This window comes from Podarcis melisellensis (genome assembly GCF_964234715.1).
Source record: "Podarcis melisellensis genome assembly, chromosome: 2".
Taxonomy (NCBI): Eukaryota; Metazoa; Chordata; class Lepidosauria; order Squamata; family Lacertidae; genus Podarcis; species Podarcis melisellensis.
The window spans coordinates 119700875-119721348 of NC_138529.1; the positions used below are offsets into that span (position 1 = coordinate 119700875).

At 44.8% G+C, this 20474-nt stretch overlaps 2 protein-coding genes across 4 annotated transcripts; one reads left to right on the forward strand and one right to left on the reverse strand.

The window, feature by feature from the left end:
* Positions 1–4522: 4522 nt before the first annotated feature.
* On the reverse strand, positions 4523–10898 carry LOC309364829 (uncharacterized protein). The gene is made up of 3 exons (XM_081902763.1): positions 10838–10898; positions 7668–7831; positions 4523–6101 (listed from the first exon to the last, which is right to left on the reverse strand). Exons 2-3 carry the CDS (start codon positions 7798–7800, stop codon positions 4768–4770), a joined length of 1467 nt encoding a protein of 488 aa, XP_081758889.1. The 5' UTR covers positions 7801–7831; positions 10838–10898; the 3' UTR covers positions 4523–4767.
* Positions 10899–11109: 211 nt separating this feature from the next.
* LOC309364718 (uncharacterized protein) lies at positions 11110–18559 on the forward strand. Of its 3 annotated transcripts, none has more exons than XM_081902517.1 (3): positions 11110–11244; positions 13516–13632; positions 16216–18559. In XM_081902517.1, the coding sequence occupies exons 1-3, from the start codon at positions 11181–11183 to the stop codon at positions 17682–17684; spliced, it is 1650 nt and encodes a 549-aa protein (XP_081758643.1). In that variant the 5' UTR covers positions 11110–11180; the 3' UTR covers positions 17685–18559. The 3 variants fall into 3 exon arrangements, with proteins under 3 accessions (XP_081758643.1, XP_081758644.1, XP_081758645.1); XM_081902518.1 differs by having other exon boundaries at positions 11166–11244; positions 13555–13632; XM_081902519.1 differs by lacking the exon at positions 11110–11244 and adding an exon at positions 11487–11601.
* The last annotated feature ends 1915 nt before the right edge of the window (positions 18560–20474 follow it).

Below are 20474 nucleotides of genomic sequence, written 5' to 3' on the forward strand. Positions count from 1 at the left end.
TGGAGTTCACTGATTGGTTCTGTGTTGCTCTAGGACAGGAGGAAGGAAGTCAAATGACACCGAGTTGGTTCAAAGAAAGAGTTTATTCTGCTCTCCGGATAGCAGAAGGCACTTGCGTGATCAAGTCCACAGCAAGTCCAAAGAAATGACAAGTTTCATGCAGTATCCTCCAGACACCCTCTCCCCCTTCCCCAATCACGTCAGCTTGTATACGCAGGTTGACATCACATATGTTCCTGCTCTGGTACTGTTAACCATATAAGGATCTTCCTTCCTGTACTTCCTGTACGTTTTTGGCATTTTCCCCGGACATCGGTCCCCACGTATTTTGTGGTGAGCACATAAGATAAAGTTCTGACGTGTTTTCTTTGTTCCCCTGGAGAGCCAAGGCCATCCCTTGCCGTGACTGATAAAGGAGAGAGCTTGTTTATGCAATTGTGTCCTTATTTTGCTTTTGCTCAACAGCTCAAGTTTTACGCATTTTAAAATGCTCTCTATTGAAAGAACAAAAGGGGGGGGGGGGTTGAGTCAGTTTTAAACTTGCTACACAGAAACCCATTCCTTCAGTCTTTCTTACCTTACAAGTGCTAGTTAAGCCCTGTTAAAGGGTTCAGTTGTTCTCCACTCTTTATTAAAGTCTTGATCTTCCTGGTTTCTGATTTTCCCAGTCATTTTTTGCCATTTCAGCCTAGTCCATCAATTTAATTTGCCATTCCTCTATGGTAGGGACCTTGTTGTCTTTCCATCTCTGGGCCACAAGCATTCTAGCAGCTGTCGTTGGCCTTTTTCTGCTGCTTCAGTATTTCTGCACCTATAATTCCTAATAAGAAAGCTTCTGGTTTTTTAACAAACGTTATCTTAAACATTTTCCCCCCAATACATTATATTTCATTTCCCAGAGTTCTTTCATTATTTTACAATTCAATCACATATGATAAAAGGTGGGGAATACCAATTCCTAAGTCTTGTGTCTGGTTGGGGGATAATTTTGCTTTGCTCTGTGCTCATAAAGGAGCCCTGAGCTGTGATAAAGCAATATGAGTTCTGTAGTACTGGATATAATCAATTTTGAATATTTTAAAATATAAATGGCATCTTAATCTTTTGTTGTCAGGTGCTCATTTGTATTCAGATCAGGCCTCAGAAAAATAATGTAGCATTTGGGAATGAAGATGCAGCCCAGAAGCCCAGCACTGGAGGCCAACATAGAGAAGATCTGCACGGCTACCATGTATTTCCCCTTGGTGCTCAGGTAGGTGGGCACAAAGGACACCCAAACACTGCAGAAGACCAGCATGCTGAAGGTGATCAGCTTGGCTTCATTGAAGGCCCCAGACAGCTTCCTGGCTAGGAAAGCCACTGTGAAGCAGATGGCAGCCAGGAAGCCCATGTAGCCAAGGGAACCATAAAACATGGCAACAGATCCTTCATTACACTGCAGGATGATCTCTCAGGGCTGGGAGTGCATGTCAGACTCCGGGAAAGGGGGAGACATGCCCAGCCAGATGGTGCAGATGACAACTTGGACACCGGATCAGGAAATGACAATGGAGTTGGCCAGACCCCAACCATCTCCTCACCCTGCTTCTGGGCTTGGTGGCCAGGAAGGCCAGCACCACAGTGATATTTTTTGCTAATACAGAAGATATAGCAGCTGAGAAGTTAAGGCTGAAGACTGTTTGTCTGAGAAGGCCGGTCACTTTCCTTGGCCAGCGTATGAAGAGACAAGAGGATAAAAAGGAAAGCAGGAGGAAGACTAAGAGGATGTAGGAGAGGTCCCAGTTTTTGGCTTTGACTATTGGAGTTTCCTTGTATTTACTGAAGATTCCTAACACAATGTCTGACATTACAGACAGGAATAGGGCAATGAAAGCTAAGCTGATCCCCAGATGTTCTTCATAAGCCAGGAAGGTGATAATCTTGAGAACACATTGATCTTGGTCCTTATTTGGATGCTGATCTTCTGGGCATTTTGTGCAATGTTCGCCATCTGAAGAGGACCAATTTGGCATGCTTTCACCCATTTTTATGTGAAGCGTCCAAACTGCACCACTTTAGATGCATCTGTAGAATCTTGGTCTTGGTGCCTCATTTTTGTGGTGACCTTGAGTGGAGATCTTTCAAACAGTCTGCATATGTATTGAATGTGAAATTGTTTTAATATAGGAAATGGTCCTACTACATATTTATTATTGTTTCATAGGAAGAGTTCACAAATGAAAGGAAGTGAATAAATGAAAGGAAGTAACTACCCCATGTTGTGTTTATATTCAGATACAGCCCAGATATTGTAAAAGTGAGTTTTCACAGATTTAGGATGTGTGTTCGTGGGGGAGAGGCAGAAGGTCCTGTCATGGGTATACTTTGCTTCACGCATGCAACAAGTTATGTTCTCGTGTTCTCAAGTTAGTAGAATCCCACCCAATGAACCCAAGTTACTCAAATCTATTAATATCAATGGGTCTACTCTGTGTAGAAATAAGGTTGGTTACAACCCTAACACTCCATATTGTGCATGTATATTCATATATGCTCTAAAATAATACAGTGGTACCTTGGGTTAAGAACATAATTCGTTCCGGAGGTCCGTTCTTAACCTGAAACTGTTCTTAACCTGAGGTACCACTTTAGCTAATGGGGACTCCCGCTGCCACCGTGTGATTTCTGGTCTCATCCTTAAGTAAAGTTCTTAACCCAAGGTACTACTTCCGGGTTAGCTGAGTCTGTAACCTGAAGCGTTTGTAACCCGAAGTGTTTGTAACCCGAGGTACCACTGTATATTGGTCCTCTTGACTATTATGAAGCTGTTTTGTCATTAAAGGCCAGTCGAAGTTCACCTTTCCCCTCACATTGACCCATGTCAAGATCAGAGAGATATTTCTGCAAGTTCTCGTAAACATGTTTTCCTCCAGCACTGCACCTGCTCCTCAAACCACACAGAGACTCCAGGACTCCACTGCCTAGCCAATGCTACTCCCCCTTATAATTTTTCTTCTTCTACTCAGGGATTTAACCAAAGATGGATTGTGGAAAAAAAATCAACTAAACAGCATGTCAAAGGGCAAGGTGATGTAACTTCTTGCGCTGGGCCTGAAATGTTTGCTATTCAGAGTCTATGTTTTGCATTCCCTAGTGCAATAACTTCCATATTGTTTGACCACCTGAGGTTTGAGCTGCTAAAGTTCATGTCACTTTTTGTCTGTTTTTTTCCATGTACAATGACACTGAACAACTTCCTATTCCCAGGATTTTGGTCATAGCAGTCTTAGCTTTTTTCATGCTATTTTTCTGACGTGCCCTCGCAACTTCAACTAGTTGGCAAACCTAAGAAGGCATCTCCCATCCTTCTTCACTAGCCCTCCATCCCTTTTTTATCTGCCCCTGAAAAACTGCCCCCTTCCCCAGCATTCAGATTCTTGGCAACAATTACCAAGGCTGCCCAAAACCATCTAGCCTTGGTTAGATGATTATGTTTCTATTTAATTTAAGATATAAAGGCCACTGAAGAGTATGTCATGAGTTGCCTTCTTCATTCAGTGAGAAAGAACACAGAACACTTAAAGCAGCCTTTCTCAACCTGTAGGTCCCCAGATGTTGTTGAACTACAACTCCCATCACCCCTGGCTAGCAAGGCCAGAGCTCGGGGATGATGGGAGTTGTAGTCCAACAACATCTAGGGACCCACAGGTTGAGAACTGCTGCTCTAAATAATATACCGGTCTTAAAGTAAGTCTTGTGGCAAACTTTCATCGTCTATAGTATGGCTCTTCAGTTCTACAAAATGTTGAACTGGTTCCCTGTTTGCGGGTGGGGGGTAGTTCTCATTTACTCTTTAAAATTATATTTTAATACTTGTTTGGTATAGAGGCAGCTCTTCTCCCACATGTTGCTGTCTGCCTTGCACTGCCCTTTTAGACCTACATAGCTGCTTTGGATAACACAGCTCTAGATGAGCAAAAAGAACAAGTGTGCCCACCTCTACCTTCATTTAATGAACACCTTCAGACTGGTGTTTTATTGAGGGCCTATTCTGCAATGTGTTCTTGACACAGTATTAGGGGGAAGGCGCATTCTGCATTAGTTTGTCCTGTGATGCTTACCCAATGGTCCCCCATTGCTTGAGAAGGCTATAGCAGGAGAAAAATATACTATCCACTGAATACATTGCAAGCACATCTAAATCTCTCTAAGAGTCACGGCTTCCCTCAAATAAACCTGGATACTGTAGTTTATACTCCAGAGAGCTATGAGTCTGGCCAACTCCATGGTCATTTCCTGTCCCAGTGTCCAAGTTGTTAGAGTGGGAGGTTTTGAAAGTCAGTTGAGGTTTGGGAGTTGAGAGTTGAGTTCAGTTGGGTTGAGGTTTGGGAGTTGAAGAAGGAAGAGGGAGGTTTAGGTGTGGGTTGGTAGAGTTGTATTGTGAGAGAGTGAGAGGAATTGTTAGGTGGAGTCAGATAGATAGTTGGAATAATCAGTTTGGAGTTGTTAGAAACTAAGAATAAGAAACTGACAAGAGAAAAAATAACTGAAACCATAAGCTTGTTCCTGCATTTAAAAATAAACTTGAATATTTGTTTATGTCAACAACTGACTGGACTCCGTGTGTCCCCGTAAGATACGGGGTGGTGGCAGCGGAAAAAGCAATGTCAGAGGTGTGATTACTAGCTGAACCACTTTCCACACTGCACACATTTAAATGCTTTTTCATCCTGTGTGAGTTTGTTGATGTTTTCTAAGTCTTCCTCTTTGACTGAAGATCTTCCCACACTACATACATTTAAATGATTTCTCCCCTGTGTGAATTTGTAGATGGTTTTGAAGGTTTCCAATGTGACTGAAGCAGTTTCCGCACTCCGTACATGTAAATGGTTTTTCTCCTGTGTGAATTCGTAGATGATTTATGTGGGATCCTTTATCTGCGGAAGTCTTCCCGCACTCCATACATTTAAATGGTTTATCCCTTGTGTGAATTTGTAGGTGTTTTTTAAGGTTTCCACCTTGATTGAAGCACCTTCCACACTCATTACATTTAAATGGTTTTTCTCCTGTGTGAATTCGTAGATGTTGTGTATGGGATACACTATCTGAGGAAGTCTTCCCACACTCCATACACTTAAATGGCTTCTCCCCTGTGTGAATTCGTAGATGTTTGGCATAAGATCCACTATCTGCGAAAGTCTTCCCACACTCCATGCATTTAAATGGCTTCTCCCCTGTGTGAATTCGCTGGTGTGTAGTAAGGTCTTGCTTCCACCTGAAACATTTTCCACACTCCATACATTCATATGGTTTCTCCCCTGTGTGAGTTCGCTGGTGTAAAGTAAGGCGTTGCTTCCACCTGAAACTCCTTCCACACTCCATACATTCAAATAGCTTCTCCCCTGTGTGAGTTTGTTTGTGTTTTGCACGGGTTCCACTATCTGCGAAAGTCTTCCCACACTCCATACATTTAAAGGGTTTCTCCCCTGTGTGAGTTCGCTGGTGTGTAGTAAGGTATTGCTTCAACCTGAAACACTTTCCACACTCCATACATTCATATGGTTTCTCCACCGTGTGGGTTTGCTGGTGTGTAGTAAGGGAATGTTTCCACCTGAAACATTTTCCGCACTCCATACATTTGAATGGCTTCTCCCCTGTGTGAATTCTTTGATGTGAACTAAAGAATGCACGATCAATGAAGCACTTTCCGCACTCCAAACATTTAAAAGGTTTCTCCCCTGTGTGAGTGAGTTGGTGTTTTGCAAAGTTTCCACTTACACTGAAGCACTTTCCGCACTCCATACATTTAAATGGTTTTTCTCCTGTGTGAATCCGTTGATGTGATCTACGGCTTCCAGAATTAGCAAATGTTTTTCCACACTCCATACATTTAAATGGTTTTTCTCCTGTGTGAATCCGTTGATGTGTTCTATGGCTTCTAGAGTTAGCAAATGTTTTTCCACACTCCGTACATTTAAATGGTTTTTCTCCTGTGTGAATCCGTTGATGTGTTCTATGGCTTCTAGAGTTAGCAAATGTTTTTCCACACTCCATACATTTAAATGATTTCTTCAATGAAATTCCAGGTGAATTCTTGGTATTCTGACTATTGTTTCCATCAGCTGCTTGGGGAGGAAAGAAAATCCTGTTAGGCTTCCAAGGAAGAGAAATAAGTAACATAACACACATCTGGCAAAAATAGCACCTCTTATTTCTCTTATGTTCTCCCTTTTCATGTTCCAATTTTTTAAGACTACACCTAACATAATGCCAAAATATAGTAATGCCAGGGTCCCTGGTGAGCCGCGCCAGTTGCACCACCAGATAGAGACGGGCCTGCACATCTAGTGAAAATAGCACCTCTTATTTCAATATATCTTACGTTTTCCTTTTCCAATTTTTTTTAGGAATGCAGGTATAATAATGTCAAATTATTATAATGCCAGGTGTTCCTTTTTAGGCAGCAAATCAAAACTTTCCTATTTTCCCAGGCCTTTGCCTAATTAAATCGTCTCTTTAAATTGGGGGAGGGGTTCTGTTTCGGTTGTTACAATGTTTTGTATTTTTCCATTTTCTGTGATGCTTAGATGAAGGGCGGTATATGAACAATTCTATGTACACTTGGAAGAGACCACAAGGGTCATCTTGTCCAATCTTCTGCAGTGCAGCAATCTCGACTTTGCCTCCAACCTCTGCTTAAAAACCTCCAAGGAAGGAGAGTCCACCACCTTCAGAGGGTGTCTAGTGTCAAACAACTTTTACCATCAGAAAATTCTTTCCGACGTTTACAGTGGTGACTCGCAAGACGAAAAGAATCCATTCCGCGAGTCTCTTTGTCTTGCGGTTTTTTCGTCTTGCGAAGCAAGCCCATTAGTGGCTTAGCGGATTAGCGCTATTAGCGGCTTAGCGGATCAGCTGATAAGCGGCTTAGCAGATCAGCTGATAAGCGGCTTAGCGGATCAGCTGATAAGCGGATCAGCTGTTAAGCGGCTTTGCGGATCAGCTGATAAGCGGCTTAGCGGCTTGGGGAAAAGGGGGGAAAAAGGAAAAAACCCCGCAGGAACTCGCAAGGCATTTTCGTCTTGCGAAGCAAGCCCATAGGAAATTCGTTTTGCGAAGCACCTCCAAAATGGAAAACCCTTTCGTCTAGTGGGTTTTCCGTCTTGCGAGGCGTTCGTCTTGCGGGGCACCACTGTAATTGGATTCACATTTCTTGTAATCTGAATCCATTGCTTCAGGTCCTACTCTCCAGAGACGAAGACAACAAGCTTGCTCCATCTTCACATGACAGCACTTTAGATATGTGAAGACAGATCTCTGAAGATAGCATATCTCTTCTCAGTCTCCTTTTATCCAGACTAAACATACCCAGCTTCCTCAGCCATTCCTCATAAGGCTTGGTTTCCTGACCCTTGACCATGTTAAGTTTGTGGTCTACTAAAGCCCTGAGACATGTACTACTGGCAAGCCAGGTTTTCTGTGTTTATATTGCAAGCTGTGCAGTGAAGCTTAGATGAAGGGGAATATATGAGCAATTCTATGCAAATTTGGAAGAGACCCTGCAGGCCCTCTTGTGCAATCCCCTGCAGTGGAAATAGCACCTAAAATTCAAAAGCCTGGGGAAAGGTTTTCCTCTTCACCATCTATTGACCCATCTATGTTCCCATCTCCATTGCCCTGGAACTCACCAGATGTCTCTGAGGGCCCTGGGAGAAAATGCCCAGAGGTTTTGGGGAGGGATGCAGGAGGCAGTCTGACAAGGTCATCTGCCCATCTTCCTCCTTCCATCCTTGCTAGGTTGGCAGGTTCAGCTGCTTCCATCCTTCCTGAGGAGCTCAGAAGATGCAGGTTCCTGGGAGGGAGGGAGGAAGAAGCAAAGGGAGCCTCAGAGGCCCTGCAGGGATTCTCCTGCCCAGAACATTCTGCAGCCTCTGGAGAAGAAGGGGGAGAAGGAGAAGAAGAAGAGGAGGAGGAAGAGTTCGGACTTGATATCCTGCTTTATCACTACCCGAAGGAGTCTCAAAGCGGCTAACATTCTCCTTTCCCTTCCTCCCCCACAACAAACACTCTGTGAGGTGAGTGAGGCTGAGAGACTTCAGAGAAGTGTGACTAGCCCAAGGTCACCCAGCAGCTGCATGTGGAGAAGCGGGGACGCAAACCCGGTTCACCAGATTACGAGACTACCGCTCTTAACCACACAGACTCTCCAAATGGGGAACCCCCGTCCCAACAAGAGCCCCATTTCTAAAGTTTCTTTGGTGATACCAATTCAATCTGTGTTCTCCCTGCCAAGGCTTGCTTGTGAGTAAATCTGCACAGGGCTGCTCTGCATATTCCTCCTCTTCGGACACCCAAAAGATACACCAGGTTAGAGACTTTGGAGAAGACTGCTCCACTCCCTTCCTCCAGCCAGGGCTTTCTTCACTTTTCTGCTTATTTGGGGGGCTGCTTTCCCTCCCAGCCTCCACCCACCCATTTCTCCTCCTTCACCCACAGTCCCTTGGAAATCAGCACACCTCTCCTAGCCTCCGATAGTGATGATGATGATTTCTGGATTGCAGATCCAGCCTCTTTTAAACTATCACTCAGAGCCCACATGTTGTGATGTTCTGGGAGGGGGGAGAAGCCAAGGCAGCCCCAGACCCTTGCAGAGATTTCCCTCCCTAAGTGGCACCCCAGCAACTCCTCCTACAGGAAAATAAGGGTGACTTCCTCCTGAACCCCAGCAGAGTCATGCCTGAAAAAGAAACTTCTTCACTTCCCCATTAAAAAACACTCATTTCCTTTCCGGTCTACCTTTTTCTCTCTGCCATCTTGGAACTCTGGCAATGCAGTCTCCCTCCCTCCTTCTCCCCCCACCCATTTAGGAGAAGGGGGAGCAACTCTTAAGAACATCACCAGAAATGCAAATCCAAAGATGGGGATCTCTATCATATGTGGTGGGAGTGCGAAAAGATGGGAAAAAATTGGGACTTAATATATAACAAATTTAAAAAACTTTTCAAGTATACGTTTCCTAAAAAACCTGAAATCTTTTTATTAGGGTAGGAAGTAAAAAAGGAAGACCATAAACTATTTCAATATGCTACTGCAGCAGCTAGAATACTTGTAGCTCAAAAATGGAAACTACAAGAGACTCCCACGGTAATGGAAAGGCAGGCTAAATGTTTCGAATATATAGAATTAGCTAAAATGACATATAGAATAAGAGACCAAAAAGGGACAAAGTTCGATGAAGAATGGGGTAAATTTGTGGCATATATAATAAACTGCAGAAGCCTAAAAACTATGGCAGGGTTAACATAATTCCTGTGATGTGTATAGGAGAATAAGAATCTACAGGAAGGGATATACTTCCAAGAAAACCGAAGCAGGGAAGGAAGGAAGTTGAGGCATGAGGATATGCAGTGTAAATAAGATGACTTAAAATGTTGACTGTAAAAGATTATCTTATTCTTTTTGTTTGTGGAAAACTCAATAAAAAGCAAATAATTAAAAAAAAGAACATCACCAGAGTCCTCCTGGATCAGGCCAAGGACCCACCTGTTCTCAGGGTGACCAAACAGATTTAGGTGGGAAGCTTCTTTGCATGCCTAAAATCCCCAGGATCAATCCCCAGGCAGTTAGGGATGAGAGGAACTCCCTGCCTGCGAAACCCCAAAGAAACATTGATGCCAGTCAAGAGTCAGCAACACTGACCCAGATGGACCAATGGTCTACTTTGGTGTCATGAAGCATCCAACCTTGGGAGCCCCAGTCCTAGAGGGAGATGCAGTTTCCGCGTAGGAACGGGGAGAAAGGGAATTGGGACGCCCCCCTTCCCCCCGTTTTTGGTTGTGACTTTAAGGAGACTCCTGGGCAGGAGGGAGAAACCAAGGCACCCCCTCCGGAGATTTCCTCCTCCAAGATGGAGCCCTTTCTCTCAAGCCCTGCCCCACATAACTGAGCACGTGACACAGTGTGTATGCATGTGTGTATACACACACACACACATACACACAAACACAAAAGCCCCCTCAAGTGTTTCATTGTGGTGGCCAAAGCCCTCCCGGCCCCATGGATTTGTCTCCAATGCTCCACCCCCCAGAACCAGAGAACTGTGGAACTGGAAGGGACCCCTAGAGCCCCTTCTCTCAAGCCCCGCCCCACATATCTGATCAGGTGACACAACCCCCCCCCTCAAGTGTTTCATTGTGGTGGCCAAAGCCCTCACGGCCCCATGGATTTGGCTCCTATGCTCCACCCCCCGAACTGTGGAGCGGGAAGGGACCCCAACCTTGTGCCTCCAGCTGTTTTTGGCCTACAACTCCCATCATCCCTGACTAGCAAGACCAGTGGCAAGGGATGATGGGAATTGTAGTCCAAAAACAGCTGGAGGCACAAGGTTGGGAAACACTGAATTCTAGACCAGTGTTTCCCAATGTTGGGTCTCCAGCTGCTTTTGGACTACAATTCCCATCATCCCTGACGACCGGTCTTGCTAGTTATGGATGATGGGTGTTGTAGTCCAAAAACAGCTGGAGACCCAAGGTTGGGAAACACTGATCTAGACCATCCTCACGCAATGCAGGGGTCGCAAGGGAAGCGACTGCCACCGATGGAGGCCCACCCTCTTTCCCCACCTGGAGCCCCTCCTTCTCAAGGGGCGCCCACTTCCGAGCCCCCCAAACAACCCCCTACTCCCCCCCCCCGGGGTCATGGGTGGGTGGGGTGTGCTGGGACCTCAGAGGCCTTGCGTCCCATGGCTTCCCTTCCCCCCACCCACCCAGGGGATCCTCCCATTCATCTCTCAGCCCCCCAACTGCCTCCTCTGCACCCCGCCCCGCCCCACAGCCTCCCCTTCGCCCAAAGGACTCACCGCCCCAGAGGCCTCCGAAGACAAGCGGAAAGAGGCGGCGAGGCGGAAGGACGGAAAGAGAGAGGGGCCTTTCCCAGGCCGCTCTAGGCAACCGGGCTCTCTCGCTCTCCTTAACCCTTACGTGGCCGCCCCTTCTGATCTCGCCCCTCACTAGCTTTTGCAGAGTGCGCTCCGGGAGCTTTTTGCGCGCAGGCGACGCAGCAGATCTGGCAAGAAGGGAACAAGCTACACTTCCCAGAAACCTCTTTTTTTAAAAAAGCAACAAGAGACTACAATTCCCAGCAGCTCTTTATCTTCCAGCCTCCCTTGCAGCTGCAATGCGGCAGGTCGGCTGCCTCTGTTGATGGGCAGGAAGGATTTGCAAGGTCGGCGCGCAAAAGCCTCTGGGGTCCACTTTGCAAAAGCTGGTAAGGGTGGGATCAGAAGGGACCCCTTTATTTTTTGGGGGGGTGCGTTGACCTTGGATCAGGAAGACGGGGAGCCCCTTCTCCAGTGACCTGAGTTCTTGCTTTCGCTTCTCTCTTGCATGATTTTGCAGCCGCAATGAAGGGGAAGGGGCCTTGCAGCCCCGCTTTGGGCTCCTGGAAGGCGACCGAGAGAAAGGATCGGGTCTTTACCAATTAATTGTCAATTATGTAGGGAGGTGGGGCTCGACGGAGGGAGATTCGCCTCTTGCTAAGGTGGAAGAGACAGGAAGTGAACGGGGGCGGAGCTGCAAGGCGTTTTGCGTTTTCTGATCTAGCAAACTTTTTGAAATGTTTAAGGTGATGGTTTTGTTTAACTTTGCTGCGTCAAATGTGCAGTCTGTATTTGACCGCCTTTGCAATGTTTTCTTTTGAAAAATTTTTAAGATAATATACATTTCTTTGAATGTGTATACAGTATTTTTAAGATAATATACGTTGCTTTGAATGTGTATACAGTATTTTTAAGATAATATGCGTTGCTTTGAATGTGTATACAGTATTACTTTACCCAGTAATGTTTTATTCTGAACTTAATGTGTTGCAAACCGCTCTGAGATTTTTTTCTTTCTTTTTAAAATATATAAATCAGTATGACAATGACATGAATTACAGTAATAATTCTATACAGAAAAATATTTTGCAGGGTGCACAGGGCCCCACTTTTCTCTTTATTGATTGTGTGATTTTGCAGAAGTGTGCGTTGCCCATATTTTTAAGAAAGATCCTTTGGGCCTCTCCAAATAATTGTATATACACTTGCAATCGAAATTATTCAATCCCCATTGCAAATCAGGTTTATTATCAAGGTTTACAGACTTTCAGCAGTTTGCAAAGAGCAAATCAAACAAAAGCAGTTGAAATAACTCAATGCAACTACAGTTGTACCTTGGAAGTCGAACGGAATCCATTCCGGAAGTCCATTTGACTTCCAAAACATTCAGAAAGCAAAGCACGGCTTCTGATTGGCTGTGCGTAGCTTTTAGAAGACATCTGAAGGCAGCCCTGTATCAGGGGGTTTGTAACGTTTGCTGTTTTTGTTATATTGTTTATAACATTGTTTATATATTATATTGTAAGGTATCCAGAGTGGCTGGGGAATCCAGCAGGATGGGTGGGGTATAATAATAAGAACAATAACAACAACTAATTATTATTATTATTTATGTCCTCTATTACATTTATGACCCTATTTTTCCCTCCAGGGACCTCAAGGTGTGATACATGGCTTCCCCCTCTCCCCATTTCTTCCTCACAATGTTCCTGTGAGGTAAGTTAGGCTGAGAGAGTGGATTTAGCCTAGCACTGTCGCAGGAAACTCCCCCCTCCCGTCATTCAGTTTGTACAAACTTCACTCACACACTCACACACTACATACGCTACGCTTCTGTTATAAATTAATAGAAAATCAACCATACATCGGATTTGCACTGTTCCACTTTTATTTTACTCCATGAAGGAAGGACTACAAAATGGGGAAGGTTTGATACAGGGCAGCCATAATCCCTTGAGCATACCAGCACATACACAGGAGCCCTGCCCAGTTGCTATGCCTACCCTGATGGTCCTAGACAGAAGACCATCAAGATCACAAAGAACTTGCATATGGGAGTGGATTCAGCATGGAGTGGAACAAAGGACAATAATCAGCTCTTCCCTCTGGGGGCAGGAAACTGCAAACTCCCCTTTGTCACCTGGAAAGTACTCATGGGGAGGGGGAAAGAGGGAACCAGCCAGGTGACAGGACACTCAGGTTACCACCAACTCCTCCCTCAACCCCTCCTTTCTGTAATGTATGCATGATGTTTCTGGGGGTGGTCTTGACCTACAGGGTGGCAATTTCAAAAGTTTTTATAAGGCCTTGCACACCATTTTTCTGGGTCCTTCCTCTCTCCTGCAAGTGAGGGGAGCACCCTGTTGCAACAGATCAATAAAGGCCAAGCCTACAGGCTGCTGTTTTGCTCCAAGTTATCCTGGTTGGTGTCTTTGTTTTTGTCCAAGGGAGCCCTCGGATTTTCCCGTTAACAGCACTCTTAAAACTACCCTGACACCATTCTACCCCACACTGGTAATCTGCACCCCCCCTCCAGGCCTTAAATCTGAAGATAATATACTCCAAACTCCACCTTCTTCCTGATTGCTGGCTTTGAGCTGTTTATTCGGGGGAATATGGGGATTCAGCAAGTTCTCTCTTTCTGTTTCCTTCTTTCGTAGCATCCAATGACCTTGCAAGATGTTGTTTGGCTTTTTCAGAGTTGAGGAGGGATTGCTGCTGCAAAACCTTGCATGGGTGCGTCATGGAGGAAAACGACGAGAACATGAGCTGCCTAGGTAATACATATATATATATATATATATATATATATATATATATATATATGCTTTCGTAGATTTTCACGGGTACAGGAATGCAGGTTTTGGTGTCCTCGGGTGTCTTCCCGTGTAAAAGTTGGGGTGTCTAGGCGACGTTTCGACGAGGTCTCACTCGTCATCTTCAGGCTGGTGCTTTCGGCTTCTTGTTACTGGAACAGAGCAGGATCTCAGTGTTTGAGTTCCTATAAATACTGTTGAGGGGGTGTGGTGTATAGCCTCCAATGTTCTGGGCAGAGAGGAAGTTCCCAGGCTAGTGTGCCTTTTCTTCTTTTGTTCCTTAATTACTTGAGGGATATCCTGAGTGATTTCTTGAGTGATATCCTGAGTACCACTTAGGTGGGTCATTAGGTGTGGATTAGTTGCTAAAGTCTTTGTGTCTTGACCTCTTGAACTTTGTGAAGAGTTTTTCTGAGAAGATGGCTGTACTGCACTTAGTTGTGCTCTGGCTTGGCTTCGTGTATAGGGGCGAGCTGTGGTTTTGTGGCTTGTGTCAGCCAGATCTGTGTAGGGATTGCAGGGGGGTGCAGCATCCGGAGGTGCCACCATGGTTTGGCTACTGGATGGTGTCTGTAATTTATCTGTGGAGAGGGTCTGGGTTTGGGTCTGGTGTGGTTGATTGGTGATGGCGTTCTGTGTGCCTCTGGATCTGGTGTCAGTTTTTGTGGGGAGGGCTAATTTCCAGATGTCTGGCAAGCGGGATGTGTCGTCACGCTTGTTCATGTTGTGAGGGTGTTTCTCTATCTCGATGGCTTCCATGATTATTCTCTTGTGGTGATGTTCCATGTTAAAGAGCAATTTGGAATCTGCAAAATTAATTTCGTGTCCTGTTTCTTTCATGTGTTGGAAAAGAGAGGAAGTTTTTTCTTCTTTTTTGACGGCATTCTTGTGTTCTGCGATACGTGCATTTATTCGTCTGTTTGTTTGTCCAATGTACGTGGCTGGGCAGACTTTGCAGGGTATTTCATAGACCCCTTGGTTTTCCAACTGGATTTTATCCTTGGGGTTTCTGAGGATATTGGCTATTTTTTGGTTGGTGCAAAAGGCTGTTTTGATATTGTGTTTATGGAGGATTTTGCTAATTTTATCTGTAGTGCCCTTGATATAAGGAAGGAGGGCCATGCCATTGTTTTCTTCTGTGTCTTGGTTTTTGGGGGGTGTTTCTTTTTGGATTAGCTTCGTAACCCTGTTTTGCTGGTATCCATTGGCAATTAACACATTTGAGAGATTCTGTAACTCAGTTGTCAAGTGGTCTTTGTCAGCCAGGCGTACATATAACAAAAATGGCACAACAGGGAAAAGGAAAAAGCAAACTCAGTTCTTAAAGAATGACAAGCTGCTATAAAAACAGCCCACGGCAAGAACACATTTTGGGTCTTTCAGTTGAGTGGATGGAATGAGTCATGGCTTCCCATATCTATCTACCATGGGGGCAACCAAAAGGATCATCATAGTGGAGTGAATTAACAAGGACACATTGTGCCTGTGTCTCCCCTGACAAAGGTCCTCATACAGGGTGACAAAAGCAGTTTTGTTCCCAAGCCGGACCTAAACCCTTATTGAAATGAATCTAGGAAAACCAGTTTCGTCCAAGAGCACCTGGATCTAGTCAAAGATATATTTCGTATTTTCGTATTTTCCTCAAATTCATTTTGTCCTTAAGGCAGCAGATGCAGTCGTGATACAATAAAAAATTAGTTACCATATTTTTCTGTGAAAAAGACAGTGTTTTTTTTTAAGGGGTTGTCTTATACACAGATCACATGATTGGTGGCAGTTGCAAGCAGGAGATTGTCAGCAGCAATTAGGCATGTAATTGGTGGCTGCGGCAACGCCTCCTGGCGATTGGCTAGTGCAGCAATTTGGTGGGTGATTAGTGGCTGCTGGCTGCGAGTGTGCTTGGGATTGGTGGCTTCGGAGAGGCGTGTGATTGGCAGTGGCGGTCAGGCGGATGAGCGATTGTCGGGAATCTCCCCCCCCCCATAGCTTAACAACTCTGTGCAATCTCCTCCCCCCACTTCCTTTTTTTGTGGTCCCTAAAAATAGGGGTTGTCTTATGCACTGAAAAATACAGTATCTCCCTGTGTTACACTAAATATCTAATGATTAACAGTTCATTTAATATATATATATATCAGATTTTAAGTCAGCAAGAAACTGGCCAAAAGGTCACGTAAGTGCAGTTTTTCTAGAGCTCACAATGAACACCTCCCTTGTTCTCTTAGAATGGCAATGGCACCCACCTGAAAGGTGCTGTAACTGAATTCTGGCTGGAAAAAAAGCCAATACATTGGTGCATGGGAGCTCCGCCCCTCCTTAAAATAAGATGTTTTATACTTCTCAGTTCTTTTGGCCGTAGCTCTTAAAGGCGCCCTCTTAAAGGTTCAGAGAACTGGGGGTTGGGCAAGTCAGGTGATTCCAGCCCCTTGCATACACACACCCTTTCTTATCTTTGTGCAGCGTTGAGTTCCATAGATGAACGACACAAATATTCATTGTTTCCAAAGTTCACGTTCTCATTTTCCTGTTTACCATTTGTCCCAGGAAATGGCATCGGGAAGAAGAACATTTGTAGTTCTTCTGGGAAGTGTTTTACTGGGAAACTTGATCTTGTCAAACACCAGAGAGACCATCATGGACACAAGCCGCACAAATGCCTGCAATGTGAGAAACAGTTTGCTCTACGGTGTCAGCTAGTGAGACACAAGAGGATCCACAAGGCAGAGAAGGAATACGAATGCCCTGAGTGCAAAAAGACGTTTACCTGCTCAGAAAACCTTATGATCCACCAGAGAGTCCACACTGAGAAGAAACCTTATGAATGCAGGGAGTGTGGCAAATACTTTCCCCAAAAATATAACCTTGTGATCCACCAGAGATCCCACAATGGAGAGAAACCTTATGGGTGTGGTGAGTGTGGCAAATGTTTTTCTCAACAATCTCACCTTGTGATCCACCAGAGATCCCACACTGGGGAGAAACCTTATGAATGTGGGGAGTGTGGCAAATGTTTTTCTCTAAAAGCTCTCCTTGTGATCCACCAGAGATCCCACACTGGAGAGAAACCTTACGAGTGCATCGAGTGTGGGAAGTGGTTTGCTGAACCATCTACTTTCAGGCGCCACCAGAAAGACCACACTGGAGAGAAACCTTACAAGTGCATAGAGTGTGGCAAATGTTTTTCTCGTAAAGTTCACCTTGTGAGGCATCAGAGATCCCACACTGGAGAGAAACCTTATGAGTGCACCGTGTGTGGAAAATGGTTTGCCGAACAATATCCTCTCAGGCGCCACCAGAAAGTCCACACTGGGGAGAAACCTTACGAGTGCATCGAGTGTGGCAAATGTTTTTCTCAAAACACTAACCTCGTGTCTCACCACCGGAGAGTCCACATGGGAGAAAAACCTTACAAATGTATGGACTGTGGGAAGGGCTTTGCTGAAAAAGGTGATTTGATGAACCACCAGAGAGTCCACACAAGAGAGAAACCATACAAATGCATGGAATGTGGAAAAAGTTATGCTTTCCACTCTGCCGCTTTGTTACACAATAAAATCCACACTGGAGAGAAACCCTATAAATGCACAGCGTGTGGGAAATGGTTTGCCAACCAATCTTCCCTCAGGCAGCACCAGAAATTCCACACTGGAGAGAAACCTTACGAGTGCATGGACTGTGGGAAGTGTTTTGTTGCCAACTCTACATTGGTGATCCACCAGAGATCCCACACTGGGGAGAAACCCTATAAATGCACCGAGTGTGGAAAATGTTTTCAACGCGACTCACACCTCGCGAAACATCGGTTAATCCATACAGAGGAGAGAAATCATAAGTGCCCTGAGTGTGGGAAATGTTTTCCTGACAAGTCTACCTTGGTTGTCCACCAGAGAGCCCACACGGGGGAGAAGCCATATAAATGCACCGTGTGTGGGAAATGTTTTACTTACAGTGCGAGCTATAGAAAGCACCAGATAATTCACACTGGAAAGAAATGTGAGAACACTGTCTCTTGAGAATGGGGCATACACTATCTGGCGTAAGGTCCAGTGTTCTCTCCCACTAGCCATAACAGTAAATTTTAGAAAGTACCAGGGATTAAGGTGGGGGTTAATTTTCTCACTGATAACACCATTTTTAACAAAGGGATACAGGGTGGATACCGGTGGGTTCCCAGAGTGTCTGTACATGGAAAACTGCTGGTAAGTTTTAAAAATAAAACAACTTTGCATACAGTAAGAGAGCTCAAGAGACTCTTTTGAGGCTCAAGTTTTATTTCTTGATGAGAAATAAAACTCATCAAGAGTTTTATTTTTAATGCATTACAAACACACATTGCAGGATGGGGGTACCTTGAAAGAAGTTACTGCTATTCCCACCTTGTATGTTACTCAGATGTAGATCCCATAGAGTTTAATGGAGTGTTTCCCCTGAGAGCTGTAGAAATGATGAAAATAATAATTTTATAAAACTATCATTTTGATGATTCCATTTTCTTTTGAGTCATTGCTCAGCCACATTGAAAAGGCCCATTGCTAGGCATGATGATTGTGATTCATCTTGAATTGTTATTTAGGTACATGAAAGAAAATATTGGGAGACATTTAGTGAATAGGAAAATCGGTGTCTCAACAAACAAAGACATATTATGATGAGGGCTGAAGAGCTATGTCATATTTGATTGGTTCAGGATGGTGACAGTGGGTTTGCTGTAACACTGGGTTGGTGACTACTCAGATTGTTTCAATCCTTTGATGGTCAAATGAAATCACATATGTAATCTAGAAGTGTATATTGAACATAGCTTTCAATGTGTTTCTTCACATCCTCATTTTTGAGGCTATGCCTTTGTGCATTTTTAGTTCAATAAAGGCCTGTCTTTTCACTTGGAGCCCTTCATTCGAGGAACCCCTTTTAAATTTCTCCAGCACAGCAATCCTGAGATCTACGCTGCATCCAGGCACATCAAAAAAGTTTCAGGAAAACGTGTTGTAAAATGTTCATAATGGGAAATCACGTTGGCGAAAGATGGAACTCCACAGCGCCCTCTGGTGTCACAGTGTTATAACACATTTAACACGCTTTAAAAAAACCTATTGTACCGGAGTCCCAGGTATAGTGCTTCATTTGTCTAGGGGCAAGAGCAGCATTTGAAAGGTTCTAAAGACGGTGCATTTTGCAACTTGCCATGATCCAATTGCTACCGGTTTTGGATACGTGGGCACATGTATTGCGACTGAGCCCCGTCACTATTTGGCATATGGTATTAAAGCATATACCTAAGAATGCATAAAGGGTAAAGGGACCCCTGACCATTAGGTCCAGTCGTGGTCGACTCTGGGGTTGTGGCACTCATATCGGTTTATTGGCCAAGGGAGCCGGCGAACAGCTTCCGGGTCATGTGGCCAGCAGGACTAAGCCGCTTCTGGCGAACCAGAGCAGCGCACGGAAACGCCATTTACCTTCCCGCCGGAGGGGTACCTATTTACTTGCACTTTGACGTGCTTTCGAACTGCTAGGTTGGCAGGAGCAGGGACTAAGCAACAGGAGCTCACCCCATCACGGGGATTCGAACCGCCGACCTTCTGATCGGCAAGTCCTAGGCTCTGTGGTTTAACCCACAGTGCCTTACAGACCCGCAAATCCTCCTTGGCCTTGGAATCACTACTGCCCTTTCCTGTCAGAGTATTCCCTCTGAGGACCCTTTTCCCTTTAAACACCATGTGGGACTGCGTCTTTTCTATTTTAACAGTGTTCTGTGATTCAGACCCTGAGAGCAAATATACTGAAAGTCCTCAGCTCTCCTGTCAGAACGAACCCCTCACAGACCAGATATGAATCTCTCACCCAGTCTCTCACTCCACTCCAACTGTCTCCCTTGGAAGTCTAGCCAGTCAGGAGCTCTTGCTAGTTAACTGTTTGCTAGCAGTGATTCAACCTGCTCAGTAAACAAACTTCCATCACATGTCCCACACCTGAAAATCATTGCGTAGGCAAGGTTGCATATGCCAGCCTGGATGCAGCGATGGGCAGGAATTGTAAAAAGGTATTCTGGGGTTCCTGTTTCAATACGCAAATATATGTATTGTACACACAGAACCTTATATACTTCATAATACGATTAAGCTATAAACACTATAAAGTTCTAAACATCTATATAGCATAACACTTGACTATATTCTTTTACATCTTTAGATAAGCATTGCACTTTAAAAACACAGGATCTAAATACATTTTAACCACTTTTAAATTTGCATTTTAACTAATTGCATTTCAAGCAATTTGTTGTTGTTTAGTCGTGTCCGACTCTTCGTGACCCCATGGACCAGAGAACGCCAGACACTCCTGTCCTCCACTGCCTCCCGCAGTTTGGTCAAACTCATGCTGGTAACCTCAAAAACACTATCCAGCCATCTCGTCCTCTGTCGCCCCCTTCTCCTTGTGCCCTCCATCTTTCCCAACATCAGGGTCTTCTCGAGGGAGTCTTCTCTTTTCATGAGGTGGCCAAAGTACTGGAGCCTCAGCTTCACAATCTGTCCTTCTAGTGAGCACTCAGGGTTGATTTCCTTCAGTATGGAGAGGTTTGATCTTCTTGCAGTCCATGGGACTCTCAATTCTTTGGCGATCAGCCTTTTTTATGGTCCAGCTCTCACTTCCATACATCACTTCTGGGAAAACCATAACTCATTAGAAGGACAGATCGTGGAGTTGAGGCTCCAGTACTTTGGCAGCTCATGAGAAGAGAAGACTCCCTGGAAGAGACCCTGATGTTGGGAAAGATGGAGAAGGGGACGACAGAGGAGAGA

Excerpts from the sequence above, each read along its gene's own strand:
- LOC309364829 (XM_081902763.1), bottom strand. The coding sequence starts at position 7,800 with ATGGAAGCAGCTGAACCTGCCAACCTAGCAAGGATGGAAGGAGGAAGA. Across the intron at positions 6,102-7,667 it reads AGGGCCCTCAGAGACATCTG|CTGATGGAAACAATAGTCAG; the intron begins GTGAGTTCCAGG and ends CTCCCCAAGCAG.
- LOC309364718 (XM_081902517.1), top strand. The coding sequence starts at position 11,181 with ATGGGCAGGAAGGATTTGCAAGGTCGGCGCGCAAAAGCCTCTGGGGTC. Across the intron at positions 11,245-13,515 it reads GGTCCACTTTGCAAAAGCTG|CATCCAATGACCTTGCAAGA; the intron begins GTAAGGGTGGGA and ends CTTCTTTCGTAG. Across the intron at positions 13,633-16,215 it reads CGAGAACATGAGCTGCCTAG|GAAATGGCATCGGGAAGAAG; the intron begins GTAATACATATA and ends CATTTGTCCCAG.